The sequence below is a fragment of the Wolffia australiana genome, chromosome 14 (assembly GCF_029677425.1).
Source record: "Wolffia australiana isolate 7733 chromosome 14, ASM2967742v1".
In the NCBI taxonomy this organism is placed as follows: Eukaryota; Viridiplantae; Streptophyta; class Magnoliopsida; order Alismatales; family Araceae; genus Wolffia; species Wolffia australiana.
The window spans coordinates 837,027-863,591 of NC_135848.1; the positions used below are offsets into that span (position 1 = coordinate 837,027).

Here is a 26,565-nt window from a genome sequence, read left to right on the forward strand (position 1 = left end):
AATACTCGAATCATGGATAACTCTCATGACTGCTAATTTTCTCAAACTGACTAAGAGGTTAGTATGGGAGACAGAGACCAGTCACATGCTTGGTAAGAACATAAGAAGATAACCTTTGGAAGTCAAAGTGTTTTCTAATTATTGAATTTTATAGAGACATTAATGATTTCATTTTCAGGGAACTACTGTAGTTGCCGGGCGTGCAAGAGCTGTGGTTGTTGGCATTGGCTCTAATACAGCTATGGGTAGCATTCGAGATGCAATGCTGAGAACTGAAGATGTGAGTTACATTTGCTGCTACATCGACATATCATGAATTATTCTTTCTTATCTGCTACATCGTCGGGTGACTGCCTTTTATTTGTTTCAGAAAAAAATTCTTTCTTATCTGCTTAAGAGTTTCTTTTGTCGCTTTGTCTCTTTAAGCTGCTTTTCGTTGTCCTATCACTCCATAACATCATCTTCAGTGCACCACAGTTTATTTGCATAGTATATGTGAAAATTATGTGTTTAAAAAAGTTGTTAATACAGATATGATGTATGCCATAATTTCCTGTGCTTATTCCTTATCTTGTAGCTTTATTTTGCAGGAAATGACACCATTGAAGAAGAAACTTGATGAATTTGGTGCATTTCTGGCAAAGGTGATATTGGTGTCATATCTGTAGATGAGTTTCCCAAGTTCTATGTCTTTTTTTTATAATTATTTTATCCGCATTGCTTGAACTATTTGCGGACTTCTCAGGGCTACAACTTAATCAAGCCAAGTCGGCCTTTGTGGGTTTCGGACTTTCTTCGGAGGAAAAGGCACAGTGTGCAAGAGCTTTAGGCACACCTCAAGGCTCGCTCCCGATGGGCTATTTGGGTCTTCCGTTGACTGGGAGACGGATCCTAGCAGCAGAGTGGCATCCGGTAGTCGACAAAGTGGAAAGGAGGCTCGAAGGTTGGCAGAGCAAGACACTGTCAAAAGGGGGTCGTTTGGTGCTACTACGGTTGGTCCTGTCAGCAATCCAGTTATTCTACTGGTCAGTATTCAAAATGCCAGCAGTAGTGGTAAACAGATTGTAGGGGGCTATGAGAAGGTTCTTTTGGGGAGGCACTGGAGAGGAAGGGGGCAAGGGAGTGCCTCTTGTGGCGTGGGAGATATTGTGTAGACCTATGAAGCAGGGAGGGCTGGGGATCCTTCATCTGGAATCAATGAATCTGACATTGTTGGCCAAATGGGTGGAACGGATTATGAAGTCAACAGAGGGCCTAGTTTTCAATGTCCTGAGAGATAGATATGGCTCTGAGATAGGTTGGGAGAGGCGTTGGGCTCGTGTCAGGGGAGAATCCCCCATTTGGAGCGGTCTACACCAAGCGATACCTCACGTGCAGGAGTTCTTTGAGCCCAAATTGGGGGATGGGGCAAGGTTCCATTTTTGGACTGATAATTGGTCTAACCAAGGCACCATGAAGTTAAAGTTCCCAAGACTATTTGCACTAGCGAGACACCCAGAGGCCAAAGTCAGTGAGTGTTGGGACGAGGCTTGGGTCCCTACATTGACAAGAGCTTTATCAGAGCCACGTTTTGAGGAGTTTTTGGGGATGCAAGAGTCACTTCTACCACTCAGCCCCTCAACTGAAAGTGGAGACGGTTGGACGTGGTGGGGGTCGTCTTTCTCAGTGAAAGAAGCATATTTGAAGATTAGAGGAGAAGCGAGGGACGACGTGACCATCAATGGGGCATGCCACAGGTTGATGAAACTCAAAGTTCCACTGAAAGTGCGACTTTTCAGCTGGTTATTGCGGAGGCGGAGGCTGATCACACGGGCCTATCGGCGGAGATGGGCCCCCATGGATCCCATTGACTGTCCTATATGCGCTAGGGGGGAGGAGGACTGCTCACACCTATTCTTCACGTGTCACTTCGCCCAGAGAGTCTGGACATCGCAACAGGTACCGGAGGTGAATGTCTCCTCGGATGAGGCCTTTTGGACTTCAGTCATAGAAGGAAGACACAGAAGTGGAGTGGAATGGGGGCGGCTACTCCCAGTGCTCTTGGCGTTATGGCTACATCGGAATGAAGTGGTGTTTAAAAGAAAGGTAGCTTCGGTAGTGGACAAAATTCATGCCGTAGAGGCACTTGTGTATTTTTGGGTTGGAAGGGGAGGATAGTCCTTTTTTGGTCGGGTTTGTACATTGTTTGTACAAAACATTTACAATTTAATGATAGCGGATTGGCCACGGTTTCCTGGTGGCCTTCCATATTTTCTTCAAAAAAAAAAATTATTATTTCAAGTGGTGCCAAATATTCTTTTAAAATCTCTCTTTTGACGAGGAATGAAAAATGAGGACGATGACCAATGAGGCCATTGACTATGGAGGATCATCCAGCGTATGGTTTAGCTGGCACGTCAGAGCACCATTCTGGTGGTGGTATCTTTGCTCTTAGATTTGTAGGGTTCAACTTAATGAGCTAAAGTCGATGTGATCGAGCACAGTTTTAATGGTCGCCAATTTAAAGGTCATTCAGTTGAGGATACGCAAAGAACAGAGCTACGATATGCCACCTGGGATAACGATGATGCTTACACATGGCTTCTGAGCAATATGCCTGCTTTTTTCTTCAAAATTTTCGAATTTCATGGCAGGTAAGTATTGGACCACAGACATCAAAGCTATGGCAAAAGAAACAATGCTTTGCCCATCTATGAGCTGACGGCTAGGGGAATAAATTTATATGAAGGAAAGATGACTCTGGTGAAAGGTGCATGCAAACTGGAGAGAATAGTATCATTGCTGACCTCTGGGAGACTCAGACTCCCAGCTATGGAAGTGCAATATGAAAGACAGACTAAATAAGGTTTTTGTGGGCCTTGGTAAGTTGAAACCCTAAGATGTCAAATTCTAAACCAAGGATTAGAATTTAACTTTGGGACCATGTGAAGAGGCTTAGTCCTTGAGAAAAACAGCATTATCCAAGGCTGATTAATAGACTGATTTACTTTAATCATTCACGTCCAGATATTATCTTTGCAGTTGGGTTACTCTTGCTATATATGCTCAGACTCTGATTTTTTTTTTTTTTGAATTAAAAGAGGGATGACCACCCGGAATTCGGTGGTCAACCCAGAGATACTATTAACATATATGATCGTGACATGGTACATGCCCGGCCCACTGGGTCCCTTTTCCCTCCGTTATGTCCTACTGAACCAGAAGGAGATACATTTCACTACGTCATGTAGCATTGATTCCAGCGACGCCGTCTTCCCCTTGAATACCACCTCGTTGCGGTGAAGCCACAACGTCCAAAGCACTGCAAGAGCCTTTCCCCAGCTCGTCCATCCGCTACCCGCTCTCCTCCTAAGGGACTTCCAGCACGCTTCATCTGACGTCACGTCCACCCATCTCAGCTGCTGTGCTCTCCAAATGGCCTGCGCAAAAGGACACTCAAAAAATAGGCGAGAACAATCTTCCTCTCCAAGGCAGCACATGGGACACGCGATTGGCGTGTCTGGGATCATGCGCCTTCGGAGAGTACGTGTCATAACTCGGCGCCTAATAAGCAGCCAACCAAAAATTCTAACTTTAAGCGGTACCTTATGTTCCCATAGGCATTTACATGTGTGTATAAGGTCTGCATCTTCTGTCGTACTCCCCCGGATCTCCTTATACGTCTCTCAAACTGACCACTGAGCTCCCCTCCATACCCAACTGTCCCTTATTCCATACACAGGCCTTAGGTCCACTATTTTGTGTTGCGTGTTCAAGAGTTCTTCCACTCTCTGTTCAAACAGTGGATTCCTCTAGCGTGGATTCCATGTGCCATCTCAACATTCTCTCACCGAGGCTTGTGGGCTCATAACCAGTGTGAATAGTCAGGGGAAAACTTCCTGTATCGGACCTCCTGTGGACCAGTTGTCCAGCCAATAACAAAAATACGTTCCATCCCCTAGTTTGGGTACAAATAACCCTTGGCTTTGCTGGAAAATTTGGCCCAATCCCTGCCAAAAGCCGGAAGCCCCTCTGATTGGCCTCGATCTCAGTTCCCAATTCAAATGCGTGCTGTACATATCTCGTAGCACTTTTGTGACCATGTCATCTTCTGGGCCCATAACCTTGGCCACCCATTTAGTTAGCAGTGCTATATTCATGGATTGCAGATGTGGTACCCCAAGCCCGCCATGTTCAACTGGTCTACACACCACCTCCCATGACACCCTTGCTGATACCTGGCCAACTGCCGATCCAGTCACATTCCAGAAGAACCGCCTCATCAGAGCTTCTACCCGACGACCAATTCCCTTAGGCAAGTTGAAGACTTAAAGGTAAAATATTGGTATTGCTGATAATACCGATCTCACCAAAATCAGACGTCCCGCTGGTGATAATACCCGACTCTACCAACACTCAAGTCGCTTCTCCACCTTCTCGATTGTAGGAGACCAATCCGTAGCAGTTAGACGCCCCCTCTTCAGGAATAACCTAGATAACGCATTGGAAGTGTTCCAATGGGGGTCCCCAGAGCTTTTGAGCACTGGACCTCCTCCTCCGGTCTAAGGCCCAATCCCAAAAAAGCGGATTTGGAATGGTTGATCTGTAGGCCGGAGAAGTCGGCGAAGAGGTCTAATAGCATTGGCAGATTTCGGGCTTCCTCCACTGAGCCTTCTATGAAGAATGTAGTGTCATCTGCATACTGTAGTATAGGTATACCCGTTGGGAAGCTTGTGGATTGAAAGACCTTCAGTTTGCCCCATGCGTATATCTTTACCGTGCAGATGTCCAGGGCATCCACTACAAGGACAAACAAGAGCGGGGCCAAAGAGCAACCTTGTCTAACTCCTCTTTGAGGTCGGATCCAACTTCTCTCTGGTTTACCATTCACGAGAACCGAGAAGGCATTTGATGTCACACACCTTCGCACCCATTGGATCCATTCCCTCGGAAAGTTCCGCTGTCTCAGTGAAGCCCATAAAAACTCCCAATCAAGTGTGTCGTATGCCTTGGCGAAGTCAACTTTCCACATGAAGCCTTTCCTGCCCTCTCTCTGCTAAGCTGTTATGATTTCCCCTGAAACTACCGCGCTGTAGATCAACTGTCACCCTGGGATGAATGCGGATTGTAAAGGTCCGACCAAATCACCGATCACTTGCCAAAGTCAATTCGCCAGTACTTTGGCCAATATGAGATAGGTGGAGTTGGAGAGTGCTATAGGATGATAATCGCCTATGCAAGAAGCCCCTTGGCATTTGGCTAATAGGAAAATATGCGATCTATTTAAGCGCTTCATGCCATAATTGCCATGGCGAAATTCTGTCAACGTACCCGTAACGTCTACTTTGAGCATATCCCAAAATTCAATAAAAAAGAAAACGGGGAATCCATTCGGACCTGGTGCACCTTCTCCATTTAGCCCTTTGACGGCTACTTTCACTTCCTCCGCGGTGAAAGGTCTTGTCAATTCTGCTTGTTGGCTCTCATTCACTATGGTGGCTCCACTTCCACCCCATTTCTATTTGCTAAGAGGTTCCCGTTGGGAAAAAGCTCGAAAGTGTTCGGCAAGTGCGGTCCCTACTGGCCTTGAACCAGAAATTTCTTGGGATCCCTCCAAGCGACGTTTGTTTCTCTCCATCTGAATCCTATTCCGAATGACTAGCAAGTGTGATCAGAGCCCCTCCAATTTCGATGTCAATCTAAATGTGGCTGACCCCGGGATAACCTGAGATGCCCACCATTCTTTTACTTTGTTTTTGAATGCCTCCTCTTGCAAGCATGAGCAATCCATCTTGAAGCATGTAGATCGGCCTTGACCTTCTTGGCTCTGCCACTTAATTGGTGTGTGATCGGACAGAGGACGTGGCAGAGCAATGACAACTGCTAGGGAAAATCGTTCCGACAGTTCCACGGAACAGAGGAGTCTATCTAAACGCGAGCGTGCATTATGGGATTTTGTGCTGCGTCATGTGTAGTTTCAATTTTGAGGCCCCATTTCCTGAAGACCCGCCTCTGATATGAACGTCCGAAACTCATCGGATCCCTGGTCTAGACCACCACGAGCGTTAGGACGGTCCCCTGTCCACAGCATCACGTTGAAATCTCCTCCGATTAATAGTGGGAGTCCTGCAAACGTGTCTACCACCTCGTATAGTTCCCTCCATAGAGAAGCTCTTTGGGCATTGGATACAGGGACATAAACCAAAATTTCCGCCCATTCATAGTCGTCACTGTGTTGTCGTAGCTTCACTCCTGCCGCAAATTGACCCAACCATTTAGCCTCTTTCGATAGAACTGTCTTGTTCCATGCAATTACCTGGCCCCTGGATCGCCCAACAACATTCACTGCTATGAACCCGTCAAGGTATTCCCCCCCACCGTATGCCATTCCCGTTTCTCCCACTCTTCCTTCATGGTTTCTTGTAGGCATACCACTGGCGTTCCATTCACGAAGATATCGTCCCACTATGCTACGCCTACGAGCATCTCAAAGCCCGCATACAGTCCATGAAATGCAATTCATTCTTGGTCTCCGTGTACCCCCCACTGTGTCAGCCTCTTCCTCAACTCTGCATCTGTGGCCAACTCGCATGCCCTCTGGGTCATGACTGGGTCGCTCACCTTCTGCTCTGCATGAATCACTCCCTGTACCGTGTCTCTTCCCTTTGATCCGTCTTCCATGCTCTGCTCTCCACTCGTGTACTGGTGTGTGATCCTCTTCCCCTCCTCCCCAGCCGTAATTCCTGTGGTGGTAGCGGCTGCCCTCTCCTTTTCTGTTTCTTCGAATGAGAGTTTTCCGCTCTTCCCCACCTTAATCCAAGCTCGTCCCCCTGCATCGTCCCGTAAGAGGAGCTTTCCTCTTCTGTAAACCAACCCTTTGTATCGTCTTATATCTCCTATGGAGAGTCTACGCAACCTCTGTGGTGCCCCAAATCGCCATCTAGATTGGATGGGGACCCCATTTTGATCTGCAGGAGACTGGTTATCCTCCGCTGCCTCCGCTGCCTCCGCGTGCATCTTATTCTGTATCATTTGCGACGTCGTGTCCACGCCTTCCCTTATCAATGAACTGATCCCGGATGGTGTCGCCCCTGTCAGCACTGGCTGACTGCTTCCTTCTTCCATTGGAGGGGCATCGCTCGTGACGCCTGGTCACTCCCCTCCTGGGCACTCCGACCCTTGTGGGTGCCACTACAGGATCCATTCCCTGTCTGGGCTGACTTATCTGATCGGCTACCTGTCTTTGCCTAATCCTGCCCTTTGCCTTTGTCTAACTTAATGGTGGACGATTGCTCCCCTGAGTACTCCACCTGTGATACCTTCTCTTGTGCTGCAGGTAGGATTCTTTGTTTGCACGAAGGCGATGAGCTGAATCTCTTCTCCTGCTCCACTTGCTTACCTTTAATAGCAGATGTCCCTTGGTCTCTGTATTGTGCCGATGAGCTACCCTTGATGTTTGGCGCTGTTGGGCGGAGCCGCTCCCTCAAACTGACCATAAAATTGCGGTGTGGGCTTTTGAGCCAGACGTGTCCTGGAAGCTGCTTTGATGTCGTGGTTGCCACCTCCAGTAAAACCATGTTTGGGTCCCCGGAGACTATACCTGTGGAAATGATAGACCGTAGACGTCCAACTGTATGCACAGCAGGTCCCATCCACTCCCATGTTCGGTACCTCATCGGGACTCCATGTGCTTGTAATATGAGGGTTTTATTACCTTCCTCCCAAGCTCCATCTTCGGGAAGGACTCGACGTCACCTCACTGTTGTGCCCCCATTGAGGTGTTGTACCCATACACATATTGCAATATATGTTGCCATGGATGTTCCCCTGATGAATAGAGAGATCTAGATTCCAGATTTGTACGCTCTTTGTTGCAGGAAATCGTTGCCAAAGATCCTGTTTAACCTCCTGTAGTTTTGGAGAACCGCTGACTATTTTCCCTATCAGGCAACACTAAATTGTGTGGAGTCCGGTACACTTCCTCTTCCCACTGCTGGATAGTCTCACTCCTTGACCGTGTCCTGAGCTTGCCTTTCCCTTTGGTCTATTCAACGATTCTTGTCTCCTAATTGCCGTTGGGGGCCACGTTAATTGACGGTGCCCCGCTCCTTGGCATCCTTGACAAATGACCGGCTCACGACACTCCCAAGTGAAATGCCCCTGTGACATACATCGAAAACATCTAAGCTCCCCTTCAAAACGTAGCCTGCCCTCGTCCGTCCTTGTACGTCCATCCGCTGGAGTAACGACCCTCCTTTCAGCTCTCCCAGTGACTGAATTTTGGTTATGTGGTTCACTCGTCAATGTAGTGGTTTTGGATCTAGGACCCCAGTGTTGAGAATCTTCGACAGAGGTAGAAGGAAGAAGGTAGAAGATGAAGGAGAGAAAGAGAGAGAGAAGAAGAACACCAAGAAAAGAGGTGCTAGCATAGGATCGTTGTTATTCCAAAAAATTTAGATTACATCATATTGGTTTTTATAATGCGTATAGATGATAGAAAATAGTGAATTTCTGTTATTGAAATATATCCGTTGTAACGGCTTACAACAGATATATTTCATTTGAATCCAGACTTAATCTTTACCGTCATAATTCAAAGGGGTACACCGATCATGGCCCTCGATCGGTGTCGTGTCCTCTTCCTTAAAATATTGATCAGATTAAATCTGGACCGTTATAACTAAATGGGCGCACCGATCACAACCGTAGATCTGTGTTGTGGACCCAATATAATCCTGACCGTTATAACTCTATCTAGATGTAATCCTATCCATCTATATTTAATCCTATACTATGTTTGAACCTATATTTAATCCTAGCATCTAATCCTCTAACGAGTATAGTATATATGCTGATTCATTACTAACTAATCTTGATTAAGTCCTAGACAGAATTCGCCGCGTGTGTGCTTTGACTCGGCGAGTTGGCGCACTGTCTTCCTGGTGCTGACTCCTTAACACCCAGCTCATTAGGTTTGTTTCCCTGTTAAAGATACTTCCATTGGGACCACTTGATGTCTTGCCCCGTGCCCTTCCCGTGTGAATGCTTTGGTGTCGCGGCTGGAAAAAAATCTTCCTTCCGTCTGGAGTTCTTCAGTCTTCTCCTCTATCCCTGGTGGGGTACTGCACTATTCTCCATTGTGGGGACACGTATCGGCGCTCTAGCTCCTTCGTGTGTCCCCTCATGACTATCTGTGTGGGCCTCAGCCTAGGATTGGGTCGGTCAAAACTCCAGGGGTTCGAAAAAGAACCGGAGTCAACAATCATTTCCACCCGCCCGCTTCAAATCAGGTGTTTACCTACTGCTAACTCCCCGGGCTGGGGAGCGCTGACCAATTGACTTCCTTTTAGTTAGCACCTAGGCCGTCACTGATTGACGACTACTGCCGTTCTGCTTACACTCCTTGCAGTGCAAACCATGTTCTTCACCGGTTGCCCTCGCCGGCCTCCAGGGCGGCTTGGTTCTCCTAACAAGCTATTGACTCCTGTGGTTCAAGTCCCACTGTGAACTGGGCTCTAGCCGACTCTGTTCCCAACTCTGGCCGACTCCATTCCTAAGCCCAACGGATATGGTTACCAATTCTGCCCCCAAACTCCGGCCAAGACTGACTAACACAAATTAACTATAAAATAGTATAAAGGAAAATGTACCTCGGTGTTGATGATCTCTTGTTGAGCCACACGTTAATCAAAAGGCCCCCCCGCTACACTGGCTTGCTTTTCCTGATCTTCCTTTCCCCTTGCTTTTCCTGATCTCTCCCATCTGGCTAGAGCGCCGCCGACTCCACTCCCTCTTCTCTCCCGTCCGGCTAGGGCTCCGGCCGTGCTCTGCCATCCCTGGCCGCCTCTCTGGCTAGGGCTCCCCCCTCCTCTCCCGTCTGGCTAGGGCGCCGTCCGACTCCTCTCCCCCTTCTCTCCCATCTGGTTAGGGTTCCGCCCGTGCTCCCCCGTCCCGTCCGGCTAGGGCTCCCCCTGTCTCTCCCATCCGGCTAGGGCGCCGCCGACTCCTCTCCCCCTTCTCTCCCGTCTGGCTAGGGCTCCGGCCATGCTCTGGCCATGCTCTGGCCGTGCTCCGTCGTCCCTGGCCGCCATCAAGTCCGGCTAGGCTCCCCCTCTTATGCTCAGACCCTGATATCCACATATTTATGCAGCATAGAAAGTTCTTGCTCATCTTAAAGGTTTGGCAGGACATGGCTTACTCCTTATGAAAGGACACCTAATTGCATAGACATTTATACATTTGCAGACTATACGGGTCAGTCATTGATTGCTGATCAACCACAGGATTCTGCCCTTTCTTAGCTGGTAGTGTTAGCACCTGTAGAGCGAGAAATAGAAATTGGTGTCAAGGTTGAGTGCAGAAGCCAAATTTAGAGCAGTGGCAAAGGGAATCTGCTAGGTGATATGGATTAGGGATATACTGAAGGGGTTGAAAATTGTCCTAGATGGACACATTTTGGCGTACTGCAGCAGCAAATCAGCCACTGATATTGCACACGGTCCTGTGCAACATGATCGGGCAAAATGTGTTGAGTTTGATTGTTGCTTCATCAGGAAAAAAGAAATCAAGTGGAGGTAGCATGGGTCCTTGGAGGTTGCTCTCTCCAAATTAGGAAGTGCTTCAATACTGAAGCATATCTGCAGTGTTGTTTTCAATGGTCTTCCAGAGTGTAGCTAAAGGACCCAAATCTTCCTGTCTTGGTAACATGGCTTTAGGTTCTTTGTTCATCAACTGGGATTCATTATTGACTAGGTTGTGTAAGAAACATTTATGTTTTAGTCCCTCCCTCTGTTAGCAATTTTTTTTTGAAAGAAGGATTAAAAGGCAATCACCTAAGAACGTGGTGATCACCTGCCAAGTACATGGAGATCCCTAGCGCATGGTCAACCCCTCCCTTGTATTTACAACTTGAGGAAACCACACCGGCATGAGGCCCTTGGTTTCATGGACAAGCCCGTCCATAGATGCCTTCTTCCCCTGAATACCATCTCCTTCTATGGAGCCATGTTGTCCACAACATTGCCACAGCTCGGCCCCCCTCTTCCTAGAGCCACTTCTCGAGATTGATTCCCAAAACGCCTCCTCTGATGTCGTGTCAATTAACGGTAGTGCTTGGGTGGCCCAGATCATGCGAGCGAAAGGGCATTCGAAAAAATAGATGATTACAGTTCTCCTCTCGGGGGGGGGGGGGAGAGCATAGTGCACATTCCACCGATGTGTCTGCGTATTGTCTCTGACAAAAGGCACATGTCATTAGTTTCTTGCGCAATACAAGCTACCCGAAGACCCTTACCTTCAGCGGAACTTTTTGTTGCCATATAGCCATACATGTTTGTATAGTCATTTGCTCCACTGGGACCTCTTGGATCCTCTCGTATGCCCTTTGGTCCAAGAATGGAGCGCTGGTCCATTCCCACCTATCATGTTCCACGAGTCTTGGGCTCCACTGACTCAGGGCTTGTTGCATGGCCATGAACTCTACCACCCTCTCGTCCGACAAAACTCCACCTCTCCGCGGACCATTTGTCGTCCCAGCAGCCCTCCACTATGCCGTTTGCCCTCCACTAGCCCTCCACTATGCCCTTTTGCTCGCACGATTTGGGGCAGCCAAGAGATATCAATGGTGGACATGAATTCGGAAGAGGCTTTTTGGGGCTCAATGCAGAGTTAGAGCTGTAGAAGAAAGGAAGAAAGCAGGCGGGAACTGGCGGCACTTTGGGCCATATGGTTGCATAGGAAAGAGCTGTTGTTCTGGGGGATGACAGCTTCTACCAATTGGGCTATCCATGAGTTTGAGGGACTAAAGGCGGCCTGTTTGGGCTGTGGATGGCAAGAGGAGGGTTTGAACATGTTTGGATAGACTGAGATTGACATGTAGGGCTCTACTAGGAGGTTCACCAACTCCTCGGGTGATAATCCCTTTTAATGTTTCAAAAAAACCATCCTCCACCATGCTTACTCTAATTGAGGGCTCACCTAATTTGGTAAGCCATTACCTTCTCATCCACCGCCTGGTGATAGTCGTCTCCCTATGGCTCAGGGAAGCTATTCACAGTGCTGGATCAGTCATCTGAAGTTTTTTTTAGTATTCCCATCCTTCTCCCTCTTTGCCTTTATCCGCCATTCATATGAGGGCTCACCTAATTTGGTAGGCCATTACCTTCTCATCCACCGCCTGGTGATAGTCGTCTCCCTATGGCTCAGGGAAGCTATTCACAGTGCTGGATCAGTCATCTGAAGTTTTTTTTAGTATTCCCATCCTTCTCCCTCTTTGCCTTTATCCGCCATTCATATGAGGGCTCACCTAATTTGGTAGGCCATTACCTTCTCATCCACCGCCTGGTGATAGTCGTCTCCCTATGGCTCAGGGAAGCTACCACAGTGCTGGATCAGTCATCTGAAGTTTTTTTTTAGTATTCCCATCCTTCTCCCTAGTTCAAAGAGGGTTTCTCAAACCTATAGCCATTCAGATTCTCATGATGTTGATAACAGATGAGATGCAAAGCCTCAGCCTAAACTCTGGTGACTGGTTCCATGCCTTTCCTCCCAATCAATGGTTGGATGCAATTATGTGTTTACTGTGAAAGTTGGCACTAATGGCTTCATTGATTGTCTTCAGTCGTGAATTTCAGCCTGTGGTATGTTACTGATCTATCGTGAGGTTTACTCCGAGACAGTCTCTCCAGTGATCAAGCTAATCTCAGTCTGGATTTTATTCTTCTGGCTGGTCATTTTTCGTGGCTTCCATACTAGCCAGATATGAAGAAGACATTTTTGCATGCAAGTCTCCAGACATAAACAATCACCTAGGTTCTACTCTTCCGCTGAGCAAACAACAGTATTGATACGAAAAAGCATTATTTGGCATGGAACATTCTTTCTTTTTGAAGAAAAATGGGGGATATCACACAAAATTGGTGACCTTCCTGATGTGACAAATAGATGTGATTGTTAAATACACACATGGCCTAAAGGGCCACCCAGCATCCACGATGCGGCCCTTGAAAACCATGCCGAGGAAAGACATCTCCACTACTTGTGCAACAACTTCTATCAATGCCTCTCATCTGTTAAAAAGGACCTCATTCCTGTATAGCCATATTGCCTAGAGCACCGTGAAGGGTTGACCATACCCCTCTCTCCCCCTAAGTTCACCTCCTTGCACAGAGTCCCAAGAGGCCGCCTCTGAGGAGACATCCACCCTTGTGGTTGGCTGGTGTAAAAGAGCATTCAAAGAAGAGATGGCTGATGTAGTCATCTCTGCCGCTTGTGCACCTAATACCTTCCGCTGAGGTTTCCACATAACACCCCTTCCTGACAACTACCTCTCTAGTCTTTATTGAAGGAACAACAAACAGAAGAACCTCACCTCAAGGGGGACCTTTTGTCTCCATATGTGAGACATTCCTGGATGATCCTTGGTTCTTCCCTGTGTCGGTGGCTGAGCCACACGTAAGCATCTCATTTAGACAAGGGTGTGCCTATCCACCCCAATCCGTCCTGTGTCCCTCTTTGTGGATGTTGGTGAATTAAGGTCAACTGCATCCTCATATATTTCTTGACTTTTTGGTTGGACAGGGAGTTTACCAATGGTGGATTTCTCTGTGCCATCCAGCTCTCGCAGACTAAGGCATGGGGGTTTTGTGCGAGGATGAATAGGCATGGGAACTTTGCCTTAAGTGTGCCCAGAGCTGACCATGCGTCTCGGAAAAACCTGAAGGCTGTGCCATCCCCCAACTTGGCTTTGAAGAATTCTCGGACTTGAGGAAACATCTATCTCAGCCCCTGCCAGAATGCAGAGGACACTCAGACAGGAGTCGAGTGGTCTCCCCGTCCAAACTAGCTCCTTAGTAGTTCTTCAAAACTCATGTAACTAGATCTATCCCCCGTCCCAAAAGTCTGTCCACCCACTTTGCTTGTAATGCTATGTTCAAATCTTGCACTAACAATACTCCGAGGCCCCCCAACAGACTGGTTTGCATACCATGTCCCATGAACAGTTGTTCATGACCGGTTGAGTCAATTTAGTGTCTTGTCCTGAATTTTGGTCTTCACCTACGTAGTTCTACCCTGCCATGTCAGTGGGCTGCACCAAATTGGTGGTTAAGTTGACAAAATTATTCTCATGGGTGAGGTTCAACAGAGTATATCTGAGCTCCAGGCTGTAATCTTTGCAGCAATCCACTGATGGAGGGTGCACTGTCGGATCAGAAATTGGAAGACATGTTGAACCTGCAACATACCATAGTTCTCCTGCAGCCCTCCATTGGAACATGGGATGGCTAGGTATGGAAGGGCCTATCGATTTCAGTTTGAGAGGCTCACAAGAGCATCAGAGGGAGCACGATAGAAGATGCAGACATCCTCCATACATGCAGATGCTTATGGAAGCAGAAAGTCTTGTTTAAAAGTGAGGATTTTTGGCTGTATGCTTATTGGGAGACAAATTAGGGCACGTTTCCTCCAAAAGCGCATGATAAAAGACACATTGATAGCGCATCCCATATACGACCAAGGAGAGGAAGACTGCCTGTTTTTTGAGTGCCGGCCATTTGGAGATTGAAGAAGCTAAGCGGGGTGGATGTGACTTCTTATGAAGCATGGCAGAGATCACTGGGGGGGGTGCATGCCAAGGACATTTGAGATGGGAAGGACCCTCGGGATGCTCAGGGTGCTATGGCTACACCTTAATGAGGTGTTATTAAAGGGAAGGACCGCGTCACTGGACTCGATACTACATGATGTGGAGAATTATATATCTTACTGGTTTAGTAGGAAGTGAAGGAGGAAAAAGAGACCAGGCTGGACGGTCATGTACTTTTGTACATGTTTACTCACAGGGTGGGAGAGTGAGTCCTGAATTGGGCTGCCACTGGAAAACGAATTTTTTGTTCCATTGAGTCAATGTTTTAGTAATTTTTTTTCATAAATCAGTTGGATACTATTTTCAGAAATTATTTTATCTCATGATACTTACATAATCATATTCTCAATTGAATGTTCTTGAACTTGAAAAAAACTTAAGTCAAAGTACTATAGATTTTAGACGTAGCATTTATCCTCTACACCCCTTAGGACTTGTCACATTCATACTGGAGGAAAATTACTAATTTGTCCGCTCGGTTTGTGATTTTAAAACCTCTGTCTGGCAACTACATAGTTTCTTCTTTTCAGGTCATAGCAGGGATTTGCGTACTTGTGTGGCTGGTAAATATCGGACATTTCCGTGATCCATCTCATGGCGGTATCCTGAAGGGTGCCATTTATTACTTCAAGGTGTCCCCTATTACTTCAAGAATTTACTTTATTTTCATTTTGGCCTTTTTCATTGATTTCATGAGGCACATTGTAATTCTTCTCAATGGTCTGATAATCTGTCTTTTTGGTGACGCTGTTTATGTAAAAAATAAGCTGTATTGATTGGAGAAGTTCATTACAAACATAAGAAAGATAATCCATTATCTGTCTAGGATAATGGATTGTCCGAGTGCTAAACCCCATTAAAGTTCAATTAGTAATGTCCATGATAGGCTTGCTTTTGTCTTGACCAGCCTGCACTATATTATCCTGCCATTAACTCCACGAAAGATTCGATTAGATGGTTTGGGAAAAGCTGTTTGGGACATTTTGAATGGAAAAGGTTACTCTGTATGGATGATATTGTTGGGAAATAGGTGGTGTGGCCTATTAGATCCAGTTGACCTTAGCCCACCAAGGGTTCCCTCTCTTAATCCCACATTGATAAATCCCTAATTCTCTCTCTCTCAGCCCTATAGAAGGGCATGTATCCCTTACTTTCTAAACAACAAAGTTTTATCTCTTTTATCTTTTCTACAGATATGGAAGAAGATTAGGTGACCTGGGTGATTTAGTTACTCTGGTTGGATGTTTGGGTTCAGTGGGTTATCACTAGAAGAGATATCTAGTTGAGGGAAATCCATCCTAGTTGGTTCTTGTGGTTCAGCCTGACCGTATGAAATTGTCTGTCCGTCTCCTGTGCTTGGTTCTGTGATGTTGTTATTCTAATCTGGATGGAGGATAGTAATACAGCTAATTTTATATTCTCTTTGGAGCAAATCATTTTCATCGTGAGATCATTGGAGACCATATTGATCCAAATATCATTTGAGCATCATATTCAGACCTTAAAGTCATGCGCATGCTGTTTTTGTTATCCGACTTGAAAAGGAGAACTCCCTGAAATAATGAGTAAATATGTTTCCATAAAGGTTGGTTAGTCGAACCTTCCGGTTCTGCTGTATTCAAATTGATTTTGTTTCCCTAGCTTCTAATTTACAAGATTCAAATTTATTTCACCATGCAGATTGCTGTCGCTTTGGCGGTTGCTGCTATTCCTGAAGGACTTCCTGCTGTTGTGACAACGTACGTTATCTAATGATGGAAGTTTGATAAAATCCTTGAAAATTACCTGGCATTGGACTATATTTTGCGTAATGTTTGAAACCATGGATGGTACCTGTTTTTTTTTGGGAAAGCCACACTTCTTGCTAAGTGTTGCTTTTTTCTGATTTGTGTCTTCTCGTGTTCAATGGGGCCGTTATTCTGGCCCTGTAGTGCTTTCTCTCATTCTCCCCTGTAAATGCCTTGTAGCTAACCCTAGTGGGATCAATAGAGTTTGCGGTTAATTCTACCTTTCATGTTGAACTCTGTCTCCTCTAGAATCTGAGCTTCTACATGGTATCAGAGCAACCTTGGAGTTTCATAGTGGGATCAGCTTCCTCTTCAAGGCCTTCCTTGTCTCTCTTCTTGAGACATCTTGGTGGCATTTGTCTTGGTGGCGCTGGTCTAGGCAAGCTGTCTCTTCTCCTCGTGGGTGGACTTCTGGGGATTGCAAAAAAAACCACCATTGTTACTGTCGCACCTCGTGGCTAGGGCTATGGTCTGTGCTCTACCTCTGCTCTTGTGGGTATAGAGGTCTGTGCTCACGTCTTTGCTCTCAGAGAATGCCACCTGCACTCACAGCTATTACCTCCGCGGTCGGTGCTCGTGGCTACGGCAGCTGTTTGTGCTAGCCAAAATTCTCCTCCTTGCGCCAAGATCTACCACGCGTGCTGACTGCTGGCTACATTACCCGGCTCTGCCTTTAACTTAGCTCCAGCATTTTTTATCCGTTCGTGCATGGCTTGCACATGCATTAGTACTCTGATTGACTCTAGGTACTCAAGTATGTCTCCAGCCATTCCACCCATGACCCCTACTGCACAACCTTATCTTGACCTCAGTAGTTGGCTTTACCCTCTTTCTTGTATACTCTGGAGTTTCGTTGCACCGGACTCAATCTTCTTGAATGGCATCAATATGTTCAAATGACATTGGAAGGGAAGCTCATGAAACATCTGTTGGAAAAGGCACTGGCATTGACAGCCCTGGGCTATGATCATTGTTTAAATGTTGAAGGCGTGATTCACCACCGGCTTGTTAACAGTGTCAGCCCTTCAATTGTTCTTGATGTTTTTACCACTCTAGTCTGCGAAAACTATTTGGGAGACTGCTCGGGAGACTCATCAAAGAAAAGTAACTTAGTCATTATATATGACCTCGTTACTTGGTCTACGTAATTTGGTTCAGGGGCCGAGATCTGTTCTTGTGGGCTGAATTAGATCAATACATGTCATTTCATACAAAGTCAGTTGACTGTGACTATAACTTCAACACAGAGTTTTTGAATTTTCCATGGGCTTTAACCCTGAGTATGAGTCTCTTCGTAGTCAACTTATTCATCAGCAAAAAGTTCCCATTAATAAGGAGGCTCTTGATAGGATTCTGACTGAGGAATAGCGGCTTCAGCTTCTTCAGTCTGAACCTGCCTCTGCTATGGTCATTCAACAATTGGTTGCTTCTCGCCTGGCTCCTACCACTACATCCATTGCTATGAAGCCATTTCTATCTCCTGCACTGAAACCAGCACCACCTCCTCAAGGCCCCGTAGGAGACATCTCTCTTCTGCTACTATTGCAAGAAATGGAGTCACATCACAGAAACATACTACAGTGCGAGACTCTCCACCAAAGTCATCTTGTCATGGCTCTGCCACAACCGTTCATCCTGTCATGACTCCACCTCCTGTGCCTCTTCAGCTTCTAACGTCCTGGTCTCTGGTTCCTCCACCTGATGCCCTGTGGCCTATGGGTGATCACCTTTCATGGGATGAAGTTTATCAACTCCATCGCCTTCTTCAGTCTACTTTGGTTGGGGCTACGTCATTCGCTTACGGTGGTTTGTCTACCAGCTTTCTTTTTGTGTTGTCTCCAATGTCATGGATTCTTGATCCTGGCACCATTGCTTACATGGCTTCTGTCGCCCAATGCTTTTCTACCTATACCCCTTCTCCTTGTAGCCATAAAGTAGGCGCCGGGTTTGGTGCCCTTCTCTCCGTTGCTGGCTTGGGCTGCCTCCCTTTGTCCTCCATCACTCTTACCAATGTTCTCCATGTTCCAAACCTTATTACTCTCCTATCCCTTTGTCATATCGTCCAGGACTTGGGGCAAGATCTACTTTTCACTGTTAGTAATTGTTTTATTGTGACTAGGTGTAGGGACATATGATTATACTTGGCGAGGAGAGATGGGGGCTCTACATTCTTCACCATACATCCTCCCTTTTGATACAACGTCTTCCCTCTCCTTGGTTTTACATGACCATCTTTGGCTTCTCCGCTGTTGATTGCGCCATCCTTCATTTGCTACTCTTGAACTCTTGTTTGTCGTCTTTTCCACTGACATCTTGTGGACAAATTTGTATGTGAACCTTGCTGTTTAGCTAAACATACGAGTGCTACTTATCCTTCCTCGGATCATCTTTATGTTCCTCCATTGGTGTCTTGTCCTTTCCCTCTTTCACTGTGATATTTGGGGCGTCTCGCCTGTTCTCAACCTCTTGGCTGTATTAATGACTGTACTCATTTTACATGGGCCTTTCTCCTGAAAAAATAAGGCTGATTATTTCATGATCTCATCTGCAGCCAATTTGGGATGTCCTTCCAACCCTTCTGCTCTGATAATGCCCACAATTATCTCAATTCCACCTTTTCATCCTTGTTTGTCTCTTTTAGCAGTGTTCATGATATGTCTTGTGCCTTTACACCTCAGCAGAACGGCATCACTGAATGAAAATTTTGCCGTGTCTTGTATACTGCCCGGAGTCTACTTCTTCACATAAACATGCCAAAGTCCTTGGTTGAGGCCGTCCTTACTGCCGCCATTTGATTAATCATCTCCACTCTCAGGTCCTTTCTCTTCTTACCCCCTTTGACATCCTCAATCATCCTACCCGGCTGTTCCCTTGCTAAGCTCACACCTTGAGTCTTTGGGTGTGTCTAATATGTTGCCCTCCATTTTCCTTCTTGTGATAAACTTTATATTAAAGCAATCCATCATGTCTTTGGTACTCCTCTCATCACAAGGGCCATAACTTCTATAATCTGTCTACTCATCAGTTTTTAATCAAGGATGTTAAGTTTGATGAGTTTACTCCTTTCTGTACTCCCATGTCTGCCCTTCCATCCCCCCTGATATTTTAGATATATCCCTTGACTTGCTAGCCTTTTGCCTCCTGTAGACTTCCTTGCCCCCCTTCTGCTTTCTGTTCTCTTTCCCCTCCTCTAGGACTCAACCTCCTTCCCCTCAGAGAGACCAGTGCTCAACCAGACCCTCTTGTTCCTCCCCTCTTGGCCTTCCTCTTCTCTGCGGTTTACAGGTCCCACTTACGTCTGGTGTGCCCCTCCATCTAATGGCCCAGCCTTGTTGCCTCCCAACCCTTTTGCTCCCATTTTTGGCTCAAATGACCCCTCCCTGCCTCCCCTGCCTTCATCTTGCTCTCCCTACTCAGCCAATTACCTATCTTCCCATCATCTTTCTCCTCACCATGCCTTTCTTACGAACCTAACGATATTAGGCTTGTCCTCGGCCTCGGAGGAGGATGGAGGGAAATTGCATCCTGAGTTCGCTTGAACCATCTCTCCCTTACCCTCACTTGGTCGTAATCTCCCCTTCTTGTGTTTTACTGGTCTGACATTGTCTTTCTCTCTTTCTTGACTCTCTATCGTGTTCCAATATCATGATTGAAGGATTTTCAAGGAATCCAAAATCATTCTTCATGGGAACGCATCATAATCCACTAGGAAATGAATGAAACACAAGTGCAAAGAATTAAAAAGAGATAATTTTTGACATTGCAACTGCTGATGCACAATTTTCCTACTGTGATGTAATGAGAATATTCTGTTTTTCCGTCATTGTCTAGCTGCTTAGCTCTTGGGACTAAAAGAATGGCCAGACTTAATGCAATAGTAAGGACGCTGCCATCAGTGGAGACCTTAGGTTGCACCACAGTTATCTGTAGTGACAAGACTGGCACTCTCACGACGAACATGATGTCTGTTTCCAAGGTGATCATGTGAAACTCGATCTTTTTTAAAACTATTCTTTCACTTTTATGCTTTTGATTTTTATCCTGGATCTTTTAGCTCCATCATGAAGAAATTTTAAGCTGTGATTTAGGATTCATTTGTTGAAACTATAAATATATTCTTTTGAATTTGAAGGACGTGTTTTAATACCAAGCGTGTCGGAAGATGCCTGTCACATTCTGTTATCACTATGTATTTGTTGTTGTTTTTATTTTAAGTCCCTGTGATTCCCTTTATTGTACTTATGCTGACATGATATTAAATCTATTTGGATCCATCGTGTAAGATCCTAGAAACTGATACGATCCTGTACCTCAAGGGTATCTTAGGCATTTTAGCCCACTAAGGGCATTTTAGTCATATCATGCTTAGGGTAGATTGCTTTCTTTTCTTATAAATATGTATAGCCCTCCCTTGAGGAGGGCAGCCAAGAATTAAGGTAAGATCGGCCCCTTGGCTCACTATCTCAGTCCTCCTTGTCTCAGTCCCGTCCCCTTGACCGTCCAATGATCCTCTACCCCTGTGATTGTCTCACCGGATCTTCAGCCGGCTCTCCTCCAATCCGATCCCTACCTCTGCTGTTCGGTTCGCTTCTAGACTCCGACGATTCCCATCCCCGCGATGATCAATCCTTCACCACATCATCAGTCGGCACGTCCCTGGTCAATCCCTGCCTCCTCTGTTCGACCTCTCCTATCATTCCCATTTCGACTCTCCTACCCTGGGAATGTCTACCTCGCCTCACTCTCCACTCTCCTCCCTATACAAACCTAGACTGAGGTTTGTATCAGAGACCCAGTCCTATGGTTACCCTATGAGGAAGGAATCTATCAAATTTTATTTTCTGTCCTGGTTCCCTCTGGCGGTTAGCGTTTTAACTGGTAGACCTTGAGCCTGTAGCTTCACAAAATGGCCTCCCAAAATCGTTCGCTGATGAGTGCAAGATTGATTCCTTGCTGCGATATTTCTCTAATATTTATTGGTAAGTCCATTGTTGCCCACAAGATGCAAATGATGTTTGGGGAAATGAAAAAATAATTTGCAGATATTTTCTTGCTAGATCAACCTTATACACGTTCTTCCATGCACAGTGAATTGGGGTGAACATAGACATTTTTTTCTATAATTTGCCTTCCTCATTGAGCATAGAAAATTTTCTTGTAGAATATGGTTTGTGTCATTTGAAAAAAAATTTGGTCGCATAAATATTATGCACCTTTTTTGCCTTTAACAGATTTGTGTGGTTCATTCTGTGCACCGGGGTTCCCTAACTCGTGAGTACACTGTCACTGGAACAACCTACTCCCCAGAAGGTCTTATTTATGACAGTGTTGGAATGCAGGTAACACATTTCTTCTGATTATCATTTTGTTAACTATGTTTCAAACATCCCATGACATGTACACTTCTTTTCCCAGCTTGACTTCCCTGCTCAATTTCCCTGTCTCCTCCACATTGCGATGTGTTCCGCTCTTTGCAATGAATCTATTTTGCAATACAACCCAGAGAAGAAAAACTACGAAAAGATTGGCGAGTCAACTGAGGTTGCCCTCCGTGTTCTGGCAGAAAAGGTCTGTCAAACTACTTGTCCTTTTTTCCTTGAGAATTGCTGTTTAGAATGCATGAGTATTTTTAATTGCATGATTTCATGACAGGTGGGCCTTCCTGGTTTTGACTCAATGCCATCAGCCTTGGACATGCTCTCCAAACATGAGAGAGCATCATTCTGTAATCATTACTGGGAACAACAGTTTAAAAAGGTACGTGTTTAATTTTTCCATGGTGCTCCTAGAAAGTGGGGATTATTAATAAAAACTTCAGTGTTGATTCAATCTCATAGTCTTTTTATATGAACTTCGTAGCTCTGTGTACTGTCCTGTTTATTCTCGTTAACCAGTACTCATGTAATCCTTAAGCAGGAAAAATGACTAGTTCTCAGCAGTAAGACTTGGTTCCTCTGTATTAAGCATTAGGTCTATCTGGTTTCATATCTACATTTATATGGCGTTCAGTCCATACACTAACATCTTTAAATAATGCGAGGATGTATCTTGTTTGCAAGTTTCACCCTACACCATTTTTCTACACATGGTATCATAGATATGGCTAAGATTTCCAGGACGCATGAATGTGTCAACCAGCACTGCCACCGGTAGGCAGTGCATATTTTGACAGCAACACTATCCGACAGTTCCCTGTCTAACTTGGCCAATGTTACGTGGCAATACAGTGCCATGATCTGACAACACCCATACTGGGGTGGCCACTGTAAGGTGGTGCACCGATCTACTCTGCCACTGTCAATGTCATCTGTATTTTGGGGTCTTGCCACTGTCAGGTGAGCTCAGCTGTCAGTGCGTCACCAACTCCCACCTCTAGGGTATTGAAAAATGGGAGGAGCTGAACCTCTAAACTTCTTTCACCTGAACTATGAGTTTAAAGACCAGTCTACATAGTATTGGGCTATTGGCCCATTATCCGAAGTCACTTATGCTTCAACTGAAGAATAAGTGATTGAAATTGGAAAGATCAGGTGTGTCACTTTAGAGATGTGAACCTCTGGCTCATTCAGTGGAGTTCAATTGAAGGAAATAAATGTGGGCCTCTTACCACATGTGGCCCAGTTGCATAAAAACATAAGAATAAAAATCAAGAGGGAAACCATTTAATAATACTGTCACCATTAGGAGGTCCTCTGCCTTGTGCGGCCATGTTACAGAAGCACCTTGCCCCGTGCTTCCATGCTGCCAACAACCACTGTTACACCACCTTGCGCTACCAGATTCTGACAATGCTCTGTGCTGCCTCTGCTGATCATTATGTCCTGAACAAATAGTGGCATCTGTGAACCACCTGCTTGATGATTTGTCAGTTTCTATCGACGACTGTGATATGACAGGGCATTCCTATGCTAAACTATTATTCAATTCTTATGTTTGAACATCAATTTCTTTCCGTTCTCAAGTGGAAAGAATATTTATTTTTTAAAAAATTCATTGTTACTAATCAATTCAGTCATCAGGTTTGAAACATCAACTATTAATATACCCCAGATCATTCACTATTTTTAAAGCTATCCTGATCGGCCAACCAAAAAACTTCTTCACCACTGTCTTCATTGGAATTTAATGCTATATAAGGCCACATGGTTATCCCTTAAGACTCCACTCTTTTCTGTCATTCCACATGAATTTCACATCTCCCAAGTTTGAGGGCATGGAGGGTTTCTATAAACTTATAAACACATTGCTATACAAATTTATTTGCAAGGTATGAAAAAGATGTAAATAAATTCACATCTCATTGACCCATTTGTCAACAGCACAATATGTCAACACTAAGTCGTGCTGGATTACTACAACCACTTCCCATTCCAGATAATGTTTGGGAAGGCTATTTCATGGATTTGATAGAGGGACTTCCTTCATCATATGGATATAACTCTATCATTGAAGTGGTGGACAGATTGACTAAACTTGCACAATTCAACCCAAAATTACATACCCTTTCACAACACATGTCATTGTGGAGGTTTTTTTTTGAAAGAGGAGGGGAGATCATCCGAAATCGGTGATCAACCCAAAATTACATACCCGGCCAGCCTGGCCTCTTTTCCCTCCTTTACTTCCTACTAGACCAGTAGGATATACAATTCTCCACATCATGGAGTACAGAGTCCAGTGACAGTCTTTCCCTTAAATACCCCCTCATTACAGTGCAGCCATAGCGTCCAGAGCATCGCAAGGACCCTTTCCCACCTCATTATGGTGCAACACAAGTCATCACAGAGATTTTTGTCACAGAAATAAGACTGGGATCATGCTATTCCAGGTCGATTGTATCAGACAGGGGAGCTACATTCACCAGCTTCCTCTGGTTCAAGGGACATCTTTCAAACTAAACTCTCATCACCCAGAGAGTGATGGTCAAATGGAAGTAACAAATTGAAGGCTAGAGTGCTATCTGTGGTGTTTTACTTCAGGATGCCCAAGCTGTGGGTAAGATGTATACCATGGGCAGAATTCAGTTATAATAGCTCTCATAGCACGTCAGCCAATATGACACTTTTTTGAACAGCGTATGGAAGAGATTCACCACCGATATCTGTTATGGATATCCAACTTCTCCTATTGACTTGTTTGACAAATCACTGCAAATCTGAGATCAAATACTCATGCAGCTTAAAATGCAATTAGCTAAATCTCAAGCCTATATGAGCAAAAGAGCAAACCAAAATGGCCTTGACATTGAATTTCAGGAAGGGGATTATGTCTACTTGAAGATTCGACCATGCAGGATGAGATCCTTGGCAAAAAGACCTCTTAAGAAGCTAGCTCCTAATTGTTTTTTGCCGATACAAAATCGCACAGAATCAGCCCTGTAGCTTATTATTATAGAGTATCACGAGCACATCACGTGATACATCATCTGAAATATGAAACTAGCCGTTATGACAGCACCTGTATATTTTCACCTACTTTGAGAAAAAGAAATGCTCTTTTTTGCTTTTCTTTCTCCCATTGCGCTAAGAGTCTTTCTCCGTCCTGATACCTCTTTATGTGCATATCTATCTTCTTGATTTCTTGGCAAGGTATCAGAGCAAGGTTTGAGAAGAGCTGGGCAATACTTTCTGGGAGCTGTATCTGCAGTTGTCAACCTACCAGTGACCTACCAATGGACGATCTACCGACGACCTATCGACGGATGACGAGCTATCGATGACTTACCGATGGATGAGCAATATATATATTTTTTGAATAACGAAAAAGGCGGTCACCCGAAAAGGGTCAGTAGCCACCCTACGATTACATGCCTTAAGCTGTGAGGCTCTATTACAGAGGGGTTTATCCTCTCCCCTCTCTTTTCCCGACTCAGGGGAACCAAGTTGCCAGAAGTTCTTCCACCTTGTGGGCTAGCCCATCAGTAGAGGCTAGTGGGATCATGTTCAGAAACACGACTCAATGCGTGAAGATGAATCCCGTATTGCAGATTTAGTCGATCATTCTATGTGACTTATGCAAGAACATCAGACTGCTTTAGCTTATGCTAATGAACTTCAGGGATCGTGGAAGGAGATCGACTTCTATCGGCCTCCTACTAACAACTTGGTGGATCGTGACGTGATCGGATCTATCATGATCTCAACGATCTAAGACTGGAGTTTGAATTCACTCGTGCGTAATTGTTCAACCAAGAAAATTAGCTGAATTTCTTAAGATACCATGATTCAAGTATGCAAAGAAGAAGGTCAACTAGGTATTGGCACAGGGGATATTAATGGGTCTACAGAGAGTACTGCTTGTGCTGTTCAACCACCCCACACCGGATTTAAGACACAACATCAAAGTATACAATATCAAAGAAAAAAAGCGCAATCTGGTGCCAGTAATCAAGGCGGATTCAGCCAAAACCACCATGAGGGGATGACATTGAACACCTACAGTGCAGTCGTTGTGGTCGTTCACGTCACACTAACGAGACATGTTAGAAGATACATGGTCGTCCAGTCTGGGCAACAAATCAAGTGAGGAAAGGCCATAATGTTATCTCGACACTTACGAATTAGATTTACCATCTTCGATTTCTATTTACCCGGCCTTCACATTTCAAATATCTGTAAGAGTCTCGGCGAGAATAATGATATATTCCTCTGCTGACAAACCTTTCTGCTTCATGGGAATAGCAGGTTTATCCCAAAGCAATTCTCTCAAGACGTTTCCCATGTCTGATCAACAAGTTTTCATTAAAATGGAAGAACCTACCAAATCTTGAGGCCACTTGGGAAGGTGAGGCGGCTTTGGAGCAGCACTTTCCCGCTTCGGGAGTTGAGGACAATCTGTCCTCAAGGGAGGGGAGTGTTGATAAGAAACTCCCAAGAACTTATTAGAGAATGAAGAGAGGGAGGAACGTCACTCGTGGAGTCAGTAACTACACTTGTGGATTCAAGAAGCAACTTATTATTTTTCTTGGAGAGAGATTAGCCATATTGGCAGGGCGGCAGTAGAGATCTTCCAAACCAGACGGCAGTGGAGTCAACTCGGCCACTCTGTCCATTTCTTTTCATACAAATCCCTTCTTCTAACCCTACATTGCCAATCTGTCCATCTACTATTTTCATTTGTATGAATTCTTGAAGCAATCGATAAAATTTGGCATAT

General features: G+C 45.3%; 1 protein-coding gene across 6 annotated transcripts in view; it reads left to right on the forward strand.

Annotated features, from left to right (window-relative positions):
• Positions 1-26,565, forward strand: part of ECA3 (endoplasmic reticulum-type calcium-transporting ATPase 3) — a 93,717-nt gene that overhangs the window by 8,814 nt on the left and 58,338 nt on the right. For all 6 annotated transcript variants that reach the window (XR_013583661.1, XR_013583662.1, XR_013583663.1 and 3 more), the window contains exons 11-18: positions 179-280; positions 591-644; positions 15,154-15,255; positions 16,304-16,362; positions 20,242-20,386; positions 21,642-21,749; positions 21,826-21,978; positions 22,063-22,167. Coding sequence is in view for 2 of the 6 variants with exons in the window: in XM_078585796.1 (XP_078441922.1) it covers positions 179-280; positions 591-644; positions 15,154-15,255; positions 16,304-16,362; positions 20,242-20,386; positions 21,642-21,749; positions 21,826-21,978; positions 22,063-22,167 (828 nt within the window). In the remaining 4 variants the exon portion in view is untranslated. The remainder of the gene's footprint in view (positions 1-178; positions 281-590; positions 645-15,153; positions 15,256-16,303; positions 16,363-20,241; positions 20,387-21,641; positions 21,750-21,825; positions 21,979-22,062; positions 22,168-26,565) is intronic.